Source organism: Panicum virgatum, chromosome 8N (assembly GCF_016808335.1).
Source record: "Panicum virgatum strain AP13 chromosome 8N, P.virgatum_v5, whole genome shotgun sequence".
In the NCBI taxonomy this organism is placed as follows: Eukaryota; Viridiplantae; Streptophyta; class Magnoliopsida; order Poales; family Poaceae; genus Panicum; species Panicum virgatum.
This window is the reverse complement of record NC_053152.1, coordinates 1,538,455-1,557,830: the sequence shown is the minus strand read 5'-3', so window position 1 is coordinate 1,557,830 and position 19,376 is coordinate 1,538,455. Positions and strand designations below refer to the sequence as shown.

General features: G+C 46.4%; 3 protein-coding genes across 4 annotated transcripts; 1 reads left to right on the top strand and 2 right to left on the bottom strand.

The window, feature by feature from the left end:
- Positions 1-1,264: 1,264 nt before the first annotated feature.
- On the bottom strand, positions 1,265-11,455 carry LOC120685521 (PP2A regulatory subunit TAP46-like). Of its 2 annotated transcripts, XR_005679611.1 has the most exons (10): positions 11,206-11,455; positions 10,981-11,103; positions 10,697-10,783; positions 10,506-10,610; positions 7,843-8,004; positions 6,369-6,404; positions 6,174-6,245; positions 5,307-5,584; positions 2,063-2,925; positions 1,265-1,695 (listed from the first exon to the last, which is right to left on the bottom strand). XR_005679611.1 is itself a non-coding variant. In XM_039967503.1 (9 exons), exons 1-9 carry the CDS (start codon positions 11,353-11,355, stop codon positions 1,461-1,463), a joined length of 1,248 nt encoding a protein of 415 aa, XP_039823437.1. In that variant the 5' UTR covers positions 11,356-11,455; the 3' UTR covers positions 1,265-1,460. The 2 variants fall into 2 exon arrangements, 1 of the variants encoding a protein (XP_039823437.1); XM_039967503.1 differs by lacking the exon at positions 2,063-2,925.
- Positions 11,456-11,584: 129 nt separating this feature from the next.
- Positions 11,585-12,847, top strand: LOC120685522 (receptor-like protein 44). The gene has a single exon (XM_039967504.1). The coding sequence runs from the start codon at positions 11,623-11,625 to the stop codon at positions 12,448-12,450; it is 828 nt and encodes a 275-aa protein (XP_039823438.1). The 5' UTR covers positions 11,585-11,622; the 3' UTR covers positions 12,451-12,847.
- Positions 12,848-13,981: 1,134 nt separating this feature from the next.
- On the bottom strand, positions 13,982-19,296 carry LOC120685520. The gene is made up of 2 exons (XM_039967502.1): positions 18,932-19,296; positions 13,982-15,009 (listed from the first exon to the last, which is right to left on the bottom strand). Exons 1-2 carry the CDS (start codon positions 19,020-19,022, stop codon positions 14,231-14,233), a joined length of 870 nt encoding a protein of 289 aa, XP_039823436.1. The 5' UTR covers positions 19,023-19,296; the 3' UTR covers positions 13,982-14,230.
- Positions 19,297-19,376: the final 80 nt, after the last annotated feature.

Here is a 19,376-nt window from a genome sequence, read left to right as displayed (position 1 = left end):
GCATTGTTGAGAAGATTGAAATGCTGATCATGTCTGTTGAAAAAGTAATTCACTGCCGCCACTATGTCCTCTTTGATGACACCCCAGCTGGCCTTGTAGAAGGCACCAATGAACCCATCTGGCCCCGGGGCCTTGTCTGATGCTATATCATGAATGACTTGTTTTACTTCTTCCTCTGTGAAGTCAACTTCCAAATGCTGCAAATTCTGTGAGACCAAATTGATAGTATCCCAATCCACCGTGACTTCCCTGTTTTGGCTCTCACCAATTCTGGAAGTGAAGTGCTGAAACACAGCATCTGCTTTCTCTTGCTGTGTAAGTTTGATGCCATCTTGAGTTACTAATTGCCTGATGAAGTTCTTTCTCCTTCTGCCATTTGCATAAAGAAAAAATAATTTACTGCTGGACTCATTTGCTTTGATGTGTTAGCCTTGATTTCTGTTTGGCACGTAATTTTTCTACCGCAGTTAAACCCAGAAATCGGACTTTCAAGTCTCTCCTCAAACTGATTTCATCTTCGCTGAGTTGCCTGTGTTCCTGGACTACATCCAATATTCCTATCAATTGCCCGGCCGCACACAGCAGCAATTTATTGTTTCCTATCAATTTCCTAGCCCATTGTTTCAAAGCTTTTGCTGTTCTTGTGAGTTTAATATGCAGCCGAAGGAAAGGGTTGAATATGTGCACTGGTTGTTGCCAAGCCTGTTGCACGGTCTCCTGATATCCTGGCAGCTTCGGCCAAAAGTACTCAAAACGGAAACCCCTGTACGTGCTCCGTGCAGCTGATCCCATAAGCAGTAATGGACTGTGGTCCCGTAGCATTGTTTGTGCAGAGATATATGCTTTGGTTGTACTTTTGCGTGAATATTTGATTGTACCTAGGCTCATCGTGTTGCAACTTTTTTTTTTTAAAAAAAATGCCCTGTTTCGTATAGAGAGAAATGGTAATTTTTTGTCCATAAAAAAGGCAAACAGAAAAGAGGAAGAAAAAAAAACCGAATCAAACGTACTAGGGCCAGCCACCAACTCTACTCAATCCCATCAAATCGAAATTGCAACTTTTGTGCTATTCTGCACACGGTTCGAGCGACACCATGCTACCGCAACAACTCCATGCCCAGGAGCTCCCAGCTGACAACATGACGACGCCTGTCGCGGCCCGATGTGGCAAAACAATATTTCTTCAGCCATACAACACACTCAAAGCGATATATCCTGCGGCAGCTCTTCGCATACCCAGAAGACGATAACACCCACCACATGATTAGACAAGATGCTACTCTTTCAATAGCCTATGAAATAATGCACTTGCTGACTTGCAGACCACATTATCGGTATCGTATCATACTTACACAGAACATTACTACAAAAGCACAACTGAGACATCAACAAAAATCAAACAATCTAAAATCTACACGAACATCCATCACAAGGGGGTATTTCAACACATTGCAAGCGATTTAGCCGCAGGGCGTGAGCTTCTTGTTGCCAGCACCACGAGGGTTGTCATCCTTCCAGTCGTCCCAAGCTCTTGCTTTTGCCTCCTCGGCGTCCTCATCTTCTTGGGCTGAGCTAGTGCCGTCCTTGTGCCATGCTGAGTTTGCTTCTTTGATCATGTTTGCAGTCCTTTCTTGCCATTTCTCCATCATTTTCATTTCACGTAAACCGGCTTCTTCTATGCTCATTGTTGGCAGCCTATATATGATTCAAGCAATAGGATGGGTACTCAGGTTAGCATCAACTCCAACAATGCTCCATGAAACATCAAAGTTCCTGGATAATACAGGACAAAACAAGACTCCAGAGGTGTACACTCAAATTTCAGTATGATATTGTAACTTAGGAGTGTTTTTCCCTAGGAATTGTGGTAAATAGTGGTCGTTCCATGTTCACAAAAAAACAAGGTTATCATTAGCAAGCATGTGTAGTATAGAAAACACAAACATTGCAGTGTTTCAGGTGTATATTTACTCAGCCGAGGACAAGAATAACGAGAACTTAAACCATGCTATGATGGGGCGATTCCGAAGGTTTGTAAACGACGTTGAGTTGAAGGAGATACCGCTGATCGGTAGGAGATATACGTGGTCGAATGAAAGAGAGGCACCGACTCTAGTTAAACTTGATCGAGTCCTTTGCACTTCAGATTGGGAGGACACTTTCCCGGATTGTATTCTTCAGAGTCCGGCATCTCAAATATCAGATCATTGCCCCTTGCTTCTTGGCCTCAGAGAAGGGAACCGTGGTAAGCGGAGATTTCACTTTGAGAGTTTTCGGACTAAGTTCCCAGATTTCCATGAAACAGTTGCACAGTCATGGGAACAGCCAGTCTCAGCTTCTTGTCCCATGGAGCAGATTGCCATGAAGTTGAAAAGGCTCACTAAGGCTCTACAATCTTGGAGTCAAAAACAAGTGGGACATGTAAAAACACAGCTAGGTCTAGCTCGGGAGATTTTGCATCGACTGGAGATTGCACAAGACAGCCGTGCACTGACTCCGGAAAAAGATTGGTTGAGATGTGAGTCCAAGAGATATTGTTTGGTCCTGTCTTCCCTGGAAAGAACTGTGGCCCGGCTGCGATCGCGGATTAGGTTCTTAAAAGATGGGGACGCAAACACAGCCTTGTTCCATAGTCAAGCCAGATTTCGTAAGAGGAAAAACTTCATCTCTAAACTCATACAAAATGGAGAGGTGGTCACTAGTCAGGAGGATAAGCATGCTGCCTTCTTTGAATATTTTGATGGCCTAATTGGCACTCCACTTGTGAGGGCCTCCACTTTGGATCTTGATTTTTTCCATCGGGAAGGCATTGATCTTTCAGCTTTGGATGCTCCTATTACTGAAGATGAGGTTTGGCTAACCATCAAGAATCTTCCGGCAGATAGCTCCTGGTCCAGACAGGTATACTGGACGTTTCTACAAGTCCTGTTGGCAGATAATCAAGTCAGATTTGATGGCGGCAATACTCACCCTACAACAGGGTGACGCGAGGAAATTATGGCTTCTTAACTCGGCTTATCTCACATTAATACCAAAGGAGGAAGCTTATTTGCCCACGGATTACAGACCTATTAGTCTAGTGCACAGTTTTGCAAAATTGGTTACTAAGATATTGGCTAATCGTTTGGCGCCGATGCTCAAGGAACTAGTGGCTACCAATCAAAGTGCTTTTGTGCAAGGAAGATGCATCCACGACAACTATATGCTTGTACAACAAACCATTAAGCTGCTGCACAAAAAGAAGGTACCAAGCATTTTCTTGAAGCTTGATATCTCAAAAGCATTTGATTCAGTTTCTTGGTCATTTCTGTTGGAAATCTTGCAACACTTGGGCTTTGGTACTGCTTGGTGCAATTTGGTCTCTCATCTGCTCACAACGGCATCCACAAGAATTTTGGTTAATGGGGAACCTGGGGAAGTAATCAGACATCAGCGTGGCCTCCGGCAAGGCGATCCTCTATCGCCTATGCTATTTATTTTGGTTATGGACGTCTTAAACAGCCTATTCACCAAGGCGGAGGGGCTGGGATTGTTACAGCCATTTACAAGAGGTAATAATGGACAGCGGATTTCTCTGTATGCGGATGATGTTGCATTATTCATTCGGCCAACTGAAGACGAGATGAATCTGACCGCGCAAATATTAGATGTGTTTGGAGAAGCATCAGGGCTCCGTACCAATTTTCAGAAGAGCTGTGCCATTCCCATCAGATGTGAAGAAACTGAAATCACAGAGATATCTTCAACGTTGGCCTGCTCAGTTGCCGAATTCCCATGTACCTACTTGGGTCTACCAATATCCAACAAGAAACTAAGGAAAACGGACCTTTTGCCTTGGGTGGAAAGGATCGGTGACAAGTTGCCTAGTTGGAAGGCTAATCTGATGAACATGGCGGGTCGAGCAACTTGGGTACGATTTGTGATCTCAGCTCTGCCAATACATGTCCTGATTGCATTAAATGTCCCTAAATGGTTCATCAAAGCGATTAACAAGATTCGGAGAGCTTTTCTTTGGAAGGGAAGGCGAGAAGTACAGGGTGGCTGCTGCCTGGTAGCTTGGGAAAAGGTGCAAAGACCACTAGAATTGGGTGGCTTGGGGATTCTGAATCTTGAGATCATGGGCTGGGCATTACAGGTGAGATGGCTTTGGCTCAGAAAAACTGATACAAGCAAACCTTGGCTGTCCCTGGATATTCCTATACACGCCAATGTGGCTGCACCTTTTCAGATTGCTTTGCAAACTACAATTGGTAGCGGATCTACTACTAAATTCTGGACAGACAGATGGATTCATGGTAACTCGATCAATGATCTCGCACCAACGGTGTTTGCTGCGATCCCGACACGTGCTCGCAACATACGCCTAGTTGCAGATGCTTTGGTTGACCACAGATGGGCGCATGACATACAAGGAGGTTTATCTTTAATCGGGCTATATGAATTGTTCCAGCTGACAGACATTCTATCTGATTTCGTGCTTACTCAAGAGGATGACACTCACATTTGGAGATTCGATGCCTCAGGACAGTATACAGCTAAGTTGGCATACTTGGCCTTTTTCAATGGAGCAACTACATTTGAACCTTGGCGCAGAATCTGGAAAACATGGGCACCCGCAAAGTGCAAAATTTTTCTGTGGTTAGCTGTAAGAAATAGATGTTGGACAGCAGACCGTTTGGCTAGGAGAAATCTCCCTCATCCTGAACGCTGTTTATTTTGTGATCAGGAAGCCGAAGATATCCAACATATACTCACCACTTGTGTATTCACCAGCGATTTCTTATTTCGCGTCCTATCAAGTTTTGGTTGGCAGCTCTGTGTCCCCTCAAGACATGAATTCTCTTTCTCAGATTGGTGGAGGAAGAGTGCCAAAAAGATCCAGAAAGACAAACGGAAAGGTTTCAATACATTGGTTGTGCTGGGTGCTTGGATCATTTGGAAACATCGAAATGCATGCGTCTTTGAGGGTGCCAGACCGAGCTTGGACAACTTGTTTCAGGCTTTCAAGGATGAACACCATTTGTGGTGTCTTGCAGGCACTCGGAGCCTTAACTCCTTGAGTGCTGGTCAAGCCAGTGGGCTAGGATAAGTTTCTTTATTTTTGTCCTGAGCGGGTCTCATGGTCAAGTGTTCTTTTACTTGTAAGAAACCTAACTTTCTGTATCTCAGCCACTCACAGCTCGGCTCGGAGTGAGGTGTGCTGCTTGTAGGGGGCCGACTTATTCTCTCTATTAATACAAAGATACGCAGCTCTCCTGCGTATTCGAGAGAAGAAAAAAAGGTGTGTAACACTTTTTAAAACATACCTGTAACCAGGCTGGAAAACTTGTGCTGTCATTCTTTCCCTTTCAGTGGTTAGTCCTCCACCAACAAGACTTGCAGGTCCAAATATCAGGGGTTGGTGTTTGTGCTCATGAGCTTGTGAAACACTTGCTCTACCTTCAAGGACATCTTGAGCAAATGTTGCGCAAGTGATTGGATCAGCTGGTTTGGAATATGGTGCACGGTTTGCAGCATTCTGGTGCCATGCTTCAGCTTTTTGTGTACGCTCATCAAGCATTTCACGAGCAAATGCATTCCCATCCTACAGAAATATTACAGGCAAAATTTCTGTTTAATCAAAGCAATTGCTTTTGGGGGGGTAAAAAATCTACTGGATTATATGTTGAGAAAGGATCATTTTTAGATATTTTAATAGCCATGGTTTCTTCATAAATATTCACAAACTAGTCAACAACCAGATTCACACCATATGAAATATTTTTTATAATTTCCCATCTAAAAAAGAACTAATCGGATGGAATGTTTCCAGTGTCCTATAGCAGTTCCCCAATCATAAGAAAATAAGCTATATGAAGAGATGCCCAATCAGAAGACATCACATCTTCGATTACCATTTGACAGATGCTATGTTGAGAACCCAGCTACTGTAATTCCTATTCCAACATCTTTTTTTCTCAAGGCTGCATACAAGTTGAAATTTCCTCATTATATGATTGACAGTATATCCCATCCAAATTGTACAAAGCAGAAATTATATGCATTTATCATATTTAAGTGAGGCATCATAGCCTCATAATCCCACATTCTTAGAAGAAAAAAGTTTCCTAAATATGATTGGCCTCTAAGATTCCACTGACAAGAAATTGCCAAATCACTATCATTAGCATTACCTTTTCCTGTCTTTCCTTTACAGCTAGAAGCATTTCTTCTTCCTTCTTTAGCATGTCGAGAAGATCAAAGGCCTACATAAGGAATAACAACAGGTCTATTAGTACTTAAATATGATGAATACAAGTACTGCAATTTGAGAAACAGAAACCCTCTAAAATCAGCTTATGTAACATTACTTGCCGAAGAAAACTAACCTTGCAGAGAGCCAATGAGATAGTAGCTAACCAAGCCTGCAACATGGTAAAAGTAAATCAGAACCAGAGCACATGTTCCAATTAATTATAAAAATGAACTGCAAGGTAATAGTATAAGCTTTGGAAGCACACATTGTTAAATGTTAAGATATGAAAACACTATGTAGATTCTGAAAGATTTATTTAGTTATGCCAATTTAAGTAGCATAGAAAGAACAAGGATTAAAAATTTGAAGACCTTGCCGTGAAGATTTATTTCTATGTGATAAATTTTATAGTAGCTATGTGTCAAGTGTCACTTGAGAGAACAAGATTCATCCTCACGGGTTTGGTATGCACTAAAAAGAGCATCACAGGGTGTGTGATTGACTTCCTGCAGGTAATTAAGATCTAGCTACATGCATCGAATTCATAAAGCTCCCTAGTCCCTACAAGCATCAGACTTACTAAATGAGAATCCCTCATGTCAAGTGGAATAGACTTTCATCTTCTAGAATATCACAAGCTCATGTTAATTTGAAATATTAAAATAAAATCCTTCCTGTCAAGAGGAGCAAAGCTATATTTTCTAGTATATGACAGCTCATTTTAATTGGAAAAAAATAAAGGCAAAATAGTCCTAAACTTTGCTCCAAGTTTCAAGTTAGTCCCTAAAGTATCAAATAGGTTGTCCAAGTCCTTTAAGATTCCTTGCTGGGTCAAAATGATCCCTAAGTTGACATGTCATGCCGCATGTTCAACGCACGTCAGCATTAAGTGCTCATGGATTAGTTAGCATATAGGAATTGTCTTTATTACACCTCATTTTCCATTGGACTTTTGTAGCTATGCATAAATAAAATTGATAAAATATAATTCGATCTTCATTTGCTGAGACCTTAGATATGAAGGCTAAAACATCACATTATTGTTCATCAAATATTATTTCAGATTGGAAAGAAATATATAATGATAAATATAAAAAATAAATAATACAAAATATGAATTATTATGATGCCACTATATTTGCCTGTTCCTTCTCAAGCAGCTCCATAAGATGGTGGGCATCTCAGAATCTAGTGAGTTCACATCAAGTATCATTTCTAATTTCACTAAACAAGAAATTTCACTAAACAAGAGGTGAATGAGACAATGGCAACATGCTAACTCATCCAAGGATGCCCATAGCTGACATGGCATGAATATGTGGTGCACCACATCATCACAGGGACCATTTTGACCCAACAAGAAAACTTCAAGGATTTGGATGGCTGGCTGATTTGACACTTTTAGGGACTAAAGTGATCCTTGGGACAAAGTTGAGGGATGTATTATTTCGCCAAAAGTAAAATAAAATGCCTTCTGAGGAAGAAAGCTATATGCTCTAGTATATCACATTCACCACAGGTCATTTAAATTAAAATATGCTGAAATATTGAAACCAGAATAAACATATGACTCAACACAGAACACCTTCCTGGTGTAGCATGCTAACCTCTCTTTCTTCCTCCCCATCATCCTCCAAGGCATCTTCCTCCCCAGCTTCAACAGGAGCAGATAAAGCAGCAGCCCTCAATGAGCGTCCACGCCTTTCTTTTCTCTCTTTAATCTCTTGGAGCTTCATTTCTGCAGCTTTTTGACGTTTGAACCGGGCAATCTAGGCTCCAGAAATACGGAACAGAGTAAATTACAGGAGATTAACCGAGCCGAAAACATGTCAGAGTAAACAGATTTTGCAGGCTCCATGGAAGGATCTAGTACAAACAACAACAACATAGTCTTTTTTCCCAAGCAAGTTGGGGTAGGCTAGAGATGAAACCCGAAAGAAATAAGTTCAAGGTTCAGGCACATTGATAGCTAGTCTCCAAGCGCTCCTATCCAAAGCTATCTCTTTAGAGATATTCCAATCCTTAAGGTCTCTTTTAACCAACTCATCCCACGTCAGTTTAGGTCTACCTCTACCCCTCTTTACATTATCGACCCGCTCAAGAACCCCATTACGCACCGGCGCCTCAGGAGGCCTTCGTTGGACATGTCCAAACCATCTTAGCCGATGCTGAGTAAGTTTCTCCTCAATTGGTGCCACCCCGACCCTATCCCGAATAACTTCGTTCCGGACTCTATCTCTCCTTGTGTGCCCGCAAAACCACCGCAACATCCGCATCTCTGCTACACTCAGCTGCTGCACATGTCGCCTTTTTGTAGGCCAACATTCAGCACCGTATAACATCGCCGGACGAATTGCTATCCTATAGAATTTGCCTTTTAGCTTTTGTGGCACCCTCTTGTCACAAAGGATGCCAGAAGCTTGCCGCCATTTCAACCAGCCAGCTGAAATTCTATGCCTAACATCTTTATCAATGTCGCCATCCTTTTGTAGCACCGATCATAAATACCGAAAAGTATCCTTCTGGACCACCACTTGCCCATCTAGACTAACGTCTCCCCCCTCATGCCTAGTCGCGCTGAAATCGCACATCATGTACTCGGTCTTGGTCCTACTAAGTCTGAATCCTTTCGACTCTAACGTGCGTCTCCACAGCTCTAACTTCATATTAACTCCTGCCCTACTCTAGTCAACTAGCACCACATCATCAGCAAAGAGCATACACCAAGGGATCTCACCTTGTATATCCCTTGTGACCTCATCCATCACTAAAGCAAATAAATAAGGTCTCAATGCTGACCCCTGGTGTAGGCCTATGTTAATAGAAAAGTCAGTGGTGTTGCCATCACATGTTCGGACAAACGTCGTCGCATCCTTGTACATATCCTTAATGAGGGTAATGTACTTAGTTGGGACTTTGTGCTTCTCCAAAACCCACCACATGACATTTCTCGGTACCTTGTCATATGCCTTCTCAAGGTCAATGAAGACCATGTGCAAGTCCTTCTTCTGCTCCCTATATCTCTCCATCAATTGTCGTATTAAGAAAATCGCCTCCATGGTTGACCTTCCAGGCATGAACCCAAATTGATTTTGGGTCACACTTGTCACTCTTCTTAGGCGATGCTCGATAACCCTCTCCCAAAGCTTCATCGTATGGCTCATCAGCTTAATTCCACGGTAGTTAGTACAACTTTGAACATCGCCCTTGTTTTTGAAGATAGGTACTAATATACTTCTCCTTCATTCTTCAGGCATCTTGTTTGACCGAAAAATGAGATTAAAAAGCTTAGTTAACCATACTATTGCTCTATCTCCTAGGCATCTCCACACCTCAATGGGAATACCATCAGGGCCCATCGCTTTACCTCTCTTCATCCTCTTCAAAGCCTCCCCGATCTCTGCCTTCTGAATTCTCCTCACAAAACGTCTGTTGGTATCGTCAAAAGAGTCATCTAACTCAAGGGTAGGGCTCTCACTCTCTCCATTAAACAACTTGTCGAAGTACTCTCTCCATCTATCCATGATCTCCTCATCCTTCACTAGCAGTCGATCTGTCCCATCCTTAATGCATTTGATTTGGTTGATGTCCCTTGTCTTCCGCTCGCGGATCCTAGCCATCCTATAAATGTCCTTCTCCCCTTCTTTCGTGCCTAGCCGCTGATACAGGTCATCATACGCCTTACCCTTTGCTACACTCACAGCTCGCTTTGCAACTCTCTTCGCTAATTTATAGCCCTCGATGTTGGCTGCACTCTTGTCAAGATGGAGGCGTTTGAAACACTCCTTCTTCTCCTTAATAGCCCTTTGCACCTCGTCGTTCCACCACCAGGTGTCTTTCCCCTCCTGTTTGCCTCCCCTACTCACGCCAAACACCTCTGAGGCCACCTTCCGAACACATATTGCCATCTTTAGCCACATGTCATCTGCGTCTTCTCCTTCTTCCCAAGGCCCCTCACCTAGCATCCTTTCCTTAAACGCTTGTGCCGCTTCCCCTCTAAGCTTCCACCACTTTGTTCTCGCAATCTTGGCACATTTGTCCCGGTGGACACGTACCCGAAGACGAAAATCCGCCACCACAAGCTTGTGTTGAGGGACAACACACTCCCCAGGTATCACCTTACAATCTAAGCTTATTTATTTGTATCTATGGAAGGATCCAGTACTTATTTATTTGTATCTAGCTTTTCTATATTTATTTGTATCTAGCTTTTCTATTATAGAGTGCAAACTGTTTATGCTAAGAGCAAAAAAAAAGTAATTAATCTCACCTTCTGTGCTCTTCTGTTTGCCATAGTATCAGGTTGCTTCTGTCTAGATAATTCAAGCTCATCCTCTAGAATAAGCTCCAGTACTTCACATAGAGCAATGAATTCCTGTGGAACATAAAAGAAGTGATTCGTACATGAGGAATGGGTGGTGTGTTGGCAAATGAATCAATTTGGCAGGGCGGATTGCTAACCTTCAAATGATTCTGTGACGCCTTAAGAATTGGGATCCTGTCCTCCTGTGCGATCTTCTCAGTCATTTCCCCGAGGTAATATGGGACCTAAATTACCAACAAAGATCATCTGAGATATAACCAAAGTAACAATTGAATTTTGGAAACGCTGAAAAAGCTGTAAGTTTCCTAGCATTGTTGTGATCCAAGCTGCACTGATAACTGACTAGCCGTCTAGTGTCATCTATGGCCTGTTTCATGAACTTATTCATATTCACAGAGAAGAGGGAGGGAGGGGAGCATACGAGCAGGTATTTGAGGTTGGCGGTGGAGACGTCTTCCTTGGTCTCGTTAGTGGAGAAGAGGCCGAGCTTGCTGACCATCTCGTCGCAGCGCCGCAGCAGCTCGACCCCCTTCCGGATCCCTTCCTGCCCAGCGCAAAAATCAGCACACGCACCACTCGCCCCCCGAGACCCCAATTTCTTAGCGCTTATGAGAAGGACGACGAGGCGACCCAGAGAGGGGGGAACCTGGTCGAGGGCGGAGCTGGAGGCGAGGCCGTGGAGCCGGGACGCCCTGTCGAAGAGGGCGGGGAGCGGGAGGTCGGCGTCGCCCTCCGGCTCCGGATGGAGGCGCATCTGCGACCGCATCTTGTTCCCGACCTCCTCCACTTCCACCATTTCGATCGGGGGCAAAACCCTAGAGCCGGGCAGAGTCGCGGGGAGGAAAGGGGAAGCAGAGGAGAGAGCGCTCGCGTGGGGAAGGAGGAACAGAGGAGAAATTTCCAGAGCAGAGCAGGCGGATAGGCCCGCTTCGTGTTCGTGGCTTCGCGTGGCCCCCACGGCCCCACCTCCTCACCCGAGATGCCACCCCATTTTTAATGCTGGTGACAAGCTCCCCAAAATCTCGACTCCCGGAGTGAGTTCGCTCCCCTCCACCGTTCCCAAATGTCCGGACACCATCTCGCCGCTGCCGCCGTCGCCGCAGTGCTATTCCTCCTCTCGCCGCCGCCGTGCGCAGCCGACCCCGACGACGAGCGGTGCCTGTCCCACCTTCACCAGTCCCTCTCCGACCCCTCGGGCGGGCTTCGCAACTGGACCAAGGCGGCGTTCTCGGCGCCGTGCGAGGGCTTCTTCTCGCACCTCCAGGGCGTCACCTGCAACAACGGGCGCGTCTACAAGCTCGCCCTCCCGGGGCTCTCCCTCGGCGGCACCATCCCGCCGGAGCTCTCCAACTGCACCAACCTCCAGTCGCTGGACCTCTCCGCCAACGCGCTGTCCGGCACCATCCCGCCGGAGCTCTCCGCGCTGCTCAACCTCGCCGTGCTCAACCTCTCCTCCAACGCGCTCTCCGGCGCCATCCCGCGGGAGCTCGCCAGCTGCGCCTACCTCAACGTCATAGATCTCCACGGCAACCAGCTCTCCGGCGCCATCCCGGACGAGCTCGGCCTCCTCGTCCGCCTCTCCACCTTCGACGTCTCCTACAACCGCCTCTCCGGCCCCATCCCTGTGCTCCTCGCCAACCGCACCGTCGGGACGGCGAGGTTCAATGCCAGCTCGTTCGCGGGGAACAAGGACCTGTACGGGTACCCGCTGCCGCCGCGGCGGACGCGGGGCCTCTCCGTGCTCGCCATCGTCGGCATCGGCCTTGGAAGTGGGTTGCTCAGCCTCGTGCTCAGCTTCTCCGCCGTCTGCCTGTGGCTTCGCGCCACGGACCGCACTGCCGCCACCCCCGGGAAGGAGGGCAAGATTTCCCAGCTCATGCCGGACTACTGAATCCATCAAAGGCCCTGGCAAGTTTGGACTTGGGGATGATGCTTTGCAATTCAACTGAACCACATGGATTGGCTTGGCACTCTGCAACAAAGAGTCCATCCATCTTGGGCACATTTCAATTATGCCAAGATTGGATGATCCTGGAACGGTATGTCGGGATCAGAGCAGAGCAGACATCCTCTTGGTGCAGTCAGGGTGTTAGTATTTTTTTCAGCCTGAACATGTTTTTTATTAAGAGAGTTAGTATTGGAGACTGGAATTGCTGTAATTTTTAACTATTGATGATTTTTTTGGTTTTTTTTAACTTAGACTGTTTGGCAGAGGAACATTAGGCAACTGATGGTGACATTGGACTTTTGTTTATGCTGACTGCTGAGGAATAGTTTTCTGCGGACAACTGATTTTGGCCATGTTTGGTTGGAGGGTGGAAAAATTTTGATGAGAGAGAAACGATGCTTTGACTACTAATTAGGGGTATTAAATAAAGTCTAATTACAAAATTACCTCCACAACTGTGGTACTGTAGCAGTTGCTCTAGTTAACGAGGTCTTTGACCGCATGATTAGAGGATGATTGAGCTCGGTTACTGTAGCATCACTGTAGCCAATCATGATGAAACTTGGCTCATTAGATTCGTCTCGAAAAGTTATACCCATTCCTAAAAAGGTTTTGCAAATAAACTTCGTTTAGTACTTCATGCATAGATTCGTCTTTTAGTGCAAAAGTTTTCGTGGAATCATCCAAACATGGCCTTTGCTGCCTCAATACTCCGTACTACTTTACTCCTTGTTCTTCCCAGCGGCGGCGAATTCAGAAGTACTTTATTCCTTATTTCAATGATGCTTCCCATTCTGATCAGATGGGGTGATGTACTTGTTTTGTAATCTATTCCAGATTGTTTGTGCTTATGAGCTGGTTTTTCAGCCTCTTTTTGCTAAAAACATTATCTATTGCCAAAGCAATGGATTGCTTCCATGTGATGCATCTATGAGAGTATGAGTTAGTGGAATGAATGATCGAGTTAGTGGAATGCGCACTGCCGCCGCCCACCAGTAGTGCTCTCTGCTCTGCTTTTATTGTTCCTGCAGCAAGGCAGCATGTCGCATGTTGGTTGGGGCCTGTTGCTGTTGAAGCTTCACCGTTTGCTTCTCTCGATATCTCACAGGGTTTTCACTGCCATGTGGGACCGATGGATGGCTGTTTCGCCTGCTGGGCTAACCCACCAACTCCTCTGGTGCGTCGTGTTCGTGTCATCGTGTGAGGCTCAGGCTGCGTGGCTCAGTACTTCACATGGCGTCAGCGACCGCGCGGCGTGTCCGCCGGAGACTTGGCCGGCGTCAAGATCTGCGGCCGGTCGCCGTAGTCGGAACACCTCGGCCGCAGGCCGGCGCGTTGTCGTCGGGGCACGGCCACATGAGCAACTGCGTAAGCTTTTGGTGGCCAATTTTGGGGAGACATTTTGGAACGCGGCGACACTTGTTTCAACTTGGAGAAACTACAGTGTGCTTTAGAATTCATGAACAGAGCTGAGGGAGAAGTATAACCAGGTGAACTACCTTTGCCCTGGAATGGCATGCTCCCGTTACAACAGAAGAAAACCAAGACCACAGCTCCTCAAGAGCGGCAGCACAACTCAAACATCTATTCACACGTACCAATTTGCCAACAGCCACTGACTGCACAAATCAAAAGCTACAAACTACTCATCTCTCAACAAAACGCGGCGATTTCGCCACTCGATCAAGAGCCACCCTCTATGCCCTGACCTTTTTGGCAGGCTCTAGGTGTGCCATGGACGCCATTCTCTGTTCCTTCCTCTATGATCCTGCCAGCTGCTTCTTTGGTGGTGCCCCTCATCCTGGTTCCTCTGTTTATTGTTCCTCTGTTGGAAGTACCCGCCGCGGTTCTGTTTCCTACCAGATGTGTGACTTGGATCCTCCACCGGGTATCTACTATTGTTGGATCCACCATAGAAATTATTATTCCTGTTGTTTGATGCGTACTGGTTGTTGCTCCAGCCGTGCCGCCAACTAGGCTCCTCCACAGAAGCACCCCAACCGGAGTTGCTATTACCCCATTTACTGGAGGATTCATCCTTCCCTCCCCAAATCGCATTGGTATCCCAGTCCCATTTATTCACTTCAGCTGGCTTTTCTATATAGATGTCCCAGTTTCCAGACCTGCTCTGAGTACACTTGTTATCTGCCCCGGCATTGCCTGATCCAGTAGCCGGGGCTGAATTATAATCCGAGTCGAATGGTAGCCGTACCTTATCCAGGTCAGCTACTAACTCTGGGTCAACTTTGCAGCAGTGGTCGACCTTATCAATGTACACATCAGGGTCTGGCAAAGGAATATCAGAAGGTTGACCATGAAAATAAGCCCAGAACCTTGCCTTTGAATTCTGAAAATTCTCAAAGGCTCCTGAATCATCCCATTGCTCAAGGTTATTGTATACTGAAACATATTGCTTGTTTTCGCAGAACCTCCGCCAGGAAATGTTGCCGACATAACTGCAGAATTCCCTTTCCCATAATGGGACTGAGCAGTGCTCGTGTCCTGCGTATATGAAAAGAAATGTTAGAATTTTATGAAACCATCATGGTAATGAAGGATGATACAGGAATTGCTAACCTACTGCATTCATCAAGCTCACAAAAATAAAATTATTTTACAGCTAGATTGATCAGTACTCTGTGTAGGAAAGTAGGATGCGTATAATGCAGTCGATATATTGCATTGAGCCCCTTGGGCGGTATATATAGGAGTACATGGCTTGGAGGGCAAGTAGCCTCTCCTAGAGATAAGGAAGGTTATCCCGGAATTATAATCAATCCTAAACTAACCATATCCGGAGTTGCCTAATATACTCTAACATCCCCCCGCAGTCGTTGCGGTAGCAACACGAACGGTCAGATTGGAGAACAATGGAGACGTATCCCCATGCAGTCGGAATGCCGGTGCGAAAGTTTTGACTGGAGACTCATGCAGATGATAGCCCTTTAGTGCCGTAGTAGCCGAAGTCGAGGTGGACGTGGTCGAAGCCGTGGAGGGGGCGCGGGTCGAAGCGTCGTCGAGGTGCTCGAGGACAAACTCAGCAGCTTCTTACCGAAGACAACAGTAGGACGGTGCGGCGGATGACGAAGGTAGACGACGCGGTTTGCGACTTAGGTCATGCTCAGCACAGGGGTGGCGACGGCGCAGGTTGCAACAAGTGTCGCGCTCAGATCAGGGGTGGCGACGATGTCTTCCTTCAGGAACATCGGCGGCGATGTCCGCGCGAGAACGGCTGGAGGCGCGGAGGCGGATCGAGCGCCTGCTTGATGAAGACCGGCGGCGAGTGGCGCCACCGCTTGAAAAGGCGACGACACCGGTAGGGTGGCTTGATCACAAACGTCGTTGTTGCAGCCTAGAGGGCGCAGCAACAACCTCGTCCTTCGGGAGGGGCGACGATGGATCGAAGACGAACGGCAGGGCGACGCAAACCGATCTTAGATCGGAAAAAGGGAAAATCAGCAGCAGCATCAAGACGAACCTGCGGGTACAATCTCGGGTGCACCAAGTAATGCCCCCCAAACCTTATCCTCCTCCGCCTGTTGGCCAGAGGACAAAGGAAGGGGCAAAAACAGAGAGGGCGAGACCCGAGCGGCCTCTGCTCCAGCTGCGAGGTGGACCGGCGGCCCCCGGGCCGCCCTCGCAGCCGCATCCTCGCGCACAAGGCAGCGGCGGAAGCGGCGCTGAGGACGAAGGGGACACAGGCTTGACTGCGCGGAGGAGAGAGCCGGCGATGGAAGGCGGGAGGGGCGAAGCCCCTGGGCGCTGCGGCCCGGCGGCGACGTCGATCGGCGATGCGGTAGCCCGCCGGCCCCGATGGCGCAGTGGTCTGGCGTCCCCGCGGTGGTCCTCCGCAGCCACGCACTCGCGCTCATGGCAGCGGTGCGGCGGCGCTGGTAGGAGTCGGGGCGCCTGGCCTGATGCGCGGGAGGGGCGGGCGGATCCGGATGCGGAGCCGAGAGGGAGGACGTCGCGGAGGCATATAGGGCTAGTGGTGCCCCCATGGCGATGTGGTACCCGACGGGGACGTCGAGCGGCGCCGCCATGGGGCGGCCAGGGAAGAGGTAGGTCCTTCTGCTGTGCTTGACGACGACGGCGGCGCAGATCAGAGGGATCCGCAGCGCATCCTAGGAGGGCACTGCCCCCGGCGGAGATCAATTTCAATCTCCCCGGGGGCGCGCGGGTGTAGCGGAAGCGGCGGCGCGGCTAGGGTTAGGATCTCGTAACCTAGGCGTCTGATGCTACGTAGGAAAGTAGGATGCGTATAATGCGGTCGATATATTGCATTGAGTCCCTTGAGCGGTATATATAGGAGTACATGGCTTGGAGGGCTAGTAGCCTCTCCTAAAGATAAGGAAGGTTATCCCGGGATTACAATCAATCCTAAACTAACCATATCCGGAGTTGTCTAATATACTCTAACACTCTGCAATGCAAAATTGGAAGATACCAGATTGAAATTTTAGAGTGAGTTCAGTAACGGGAAGAGAATATTTTTTGCTTCAAATTATTAATAAGGGTAGAAACCAAGTACCCCATGGGTCCAGAGATAAAACTTGTTCCAATCATCCATGTTTACAATTGCAGAGGAGAACATTATTAAATATATAAAGGAAGACAAATTAGAGGCATTTCTGTGCTCATTCAAGACACCTTCTACATAGAATTAAAAGGTTGCCATTCTGTCATTCTAATTTTATTGCCAATTTGGCACTCTAGCTTTACAAATTACTGGAAGGGATGTTCTTTCCAAGTTAAGCTGACTTTTGAGCCGGTAGTGCTGGTGAAATGTTGCTGGCCCTATTCTAAAATATTGATAAATAGAAAAATATAATAAACTCTGAAATAATGGAAAATTACTCTAGTTAATGAAACCCAACCATGATATAATAAATTCATAGCAATGAGAAGTTTGCAACACTGAAACTGGAAAGTTAAAATGAGTTCACAGGAAGAAGATCAATATAGGACAAAAGCTATGATGCCAAGAAAGACATCCAGGTACTTTGTTTCCCGTGATTGTTCTGTTAGAAGAGTGTTTTCCACTATGTCGAAGTTCTGGTGTTATGTGCTGATGTTGTTATGTAACTTTTATTTTGGTCTCAACACATATCAGCCAACCAGTCAGCAGTGTTTTTCTCTCATACTAAATCAGCACCAACCACCAGCCACCGGTCAGCCAGCAATATTTTTCTCTCATAACAAATCATCACCAGCCACCAGCCACAGCCAAGCGAACAGAGTGAAGTTTCCTATGTTATCTGAATTTTTTTTGAACCTTTTCTTATGTTCATGGCTACATTAATAAGGCTTCCTGAAACTTAATAGAGGAACTTTTTGCCAACTTAAAACCAGTATACTGGTGAGAGCAGGAGTATTCCCTGTCATTTTAAAAAATAAATTTTCACTTTTTTCTATTTGTTCCTAAAGAATCATGTCAGTATTGACAATGGTAAGGAAAATAATAACCTTGAAACCAAAACCATATCCCTAAAGGCTAAACTTTAGCTTATCCATATAATCCAACATTGTAGGATTACTAGCTTCAGACTTCAGAGCCTATAGTTATAAGGTGCTTCGAGCTAGGATATAAAATTAGAAATTTTATGGATAGTCTTCCACTTCCTCTTCATTCATATTACGGGCGTGGCAGAAACATTAGGCAGTCACATGAATAGCTTGCAAACTAAAGGAAGTAGGAACCATTCATAATTCGATATAGGGGTTTGGTCCTTAAATGGCACCATTCATTCTACGGGTAGGTCTCTATCCCTATACAGTTGGATTCAACGTGTCATTTAATTAACGATGAGTCAATAAGAATTAGTAAGATGTGTCTTCCAGCAGATCATAACTTTGAGGCCATATTACATAAGTAAATAATGGACATCCTATGCGGGACCAATGGATTACTTTCATTGGCAGAAGTACGGACATACCTTGGTTGCTTAATCAGGAAGGGAATAGACTAATAGAGACTAGGCATTTCGACGAGGTGTACAAAAAAGGAAAAAGTAATCGAAGATGGAGAAAGGAACGAAGTGAGCCATTACCAATTTGAACACCAGATATAAATTATTGTTGGGACACACGATACATTACGCAAAATGAACAGTGGCCAGAAAGCACAGCCTGCAATTGCAGTATGCCAGTACCCTCCCTTTTCCAATTTCGCCAACAGGAATGGCTATCTACAATATTCAGATAAAGCTAGCATTTTTTTTGACTTCTTGTACTGCAATGGCAAGAACAGTCTAGACAGATGAGAAAGCCTAAAGCAACAGGTTAGTCTGCATCAGCAACTCTGATTTTAAGCTCTATAATCAGTGACAGAGGTCACCGAATCTCTGTTCCACAAGAGATTACGTGATGATATAACCCAAATCAGAAGAACATGGGAATGAGAACGATAGGCATCCGTCCGTACCGTAATCAGGCGGAGGGAGAGGTGGGTGCGAAGGGCGGCGGGAGCGGTCCGGCTGCCCCCTCACATACCGCGACCGATTCCAACCCCCCATAGGGAGGAAGATGAGAAGGAGGACCAAGCCCCCAACCAACGATTCGTCGAAGCTCCGGAGTCCCGGCGGCACCAAGCCCAATGGCAGGCAGTCAGAAGCCCCTCCCAGGAACTAGCTCCCAACGCGGCTATGAATCCATCGCGCCCGAGATTGTGCCCCGCCTTCGCCGGCGACGGTGCGTGTTCGGGAGTATATCGACACAGCCGGGACCGGGAGTGGAAAAGGCAAGCGCAGAGCTGCGCGGAGAGTGCGCGAGGTAGAAGAAGGCACGGCAAGAGGAAGCCGAGTCCGACTGAAAAGCCTTCTTCGAGGCATAGTTTTTGGGCCTGGCCCGTCAAGGCCCATCATCAACTG

What these genes read in the sequence shown, in the direction of transcription:
- LOC120685521 (XM_039967503.1), bottom strand. Translation starts at nt 11,355, where the DNA reads ATGGTGGAAGTGGAGGAGGTCGGGAACAAGATGCGGTCGCAGATGCGC. An exon ending in CCAGCTCCGCCCTCGACCAG is followed by an intron (nt 11,104 to 11,205) that starts GTTCCCCCCTCT and finishes TGCGCTGGGCAG; the next exon opens with GAAGGGATCCGGAAGGGGGT. An exon ending in CGTCACAGAATCATTTGAAG is followed by an intron (nt 10,611 to 10,696) that starts GTTAGCAATCCG and finishes TATGTTCCACAG; the next exon opens with GAATTCATTGCTCTATGTGA.
- LOC120685522 (XM_039967504.1), top strand. Translation starts at nt 11,623, where the DNA reads ATGTCCGGACACCATCTCGCCGCTGCCGCCGTCGCCGCAGTGCTATTC.
- LOC120685520 (XM_039967502.1), bottom strand. Translation starts at nt 19,022, where the DNA reads ATGGGGGGTTGGAATCGGTCGCGGTATGTGAGGGGGCAGCCGGACCGC. An exon ending in TCTCCCTCCGCCTGATTACG is followed by an intron (nt 15,010 to 18,931) that starts GTACGGACGGAT and finishes TCATATACGCAG; the next exon opens with GACACGAGCACTGCTCAGTC.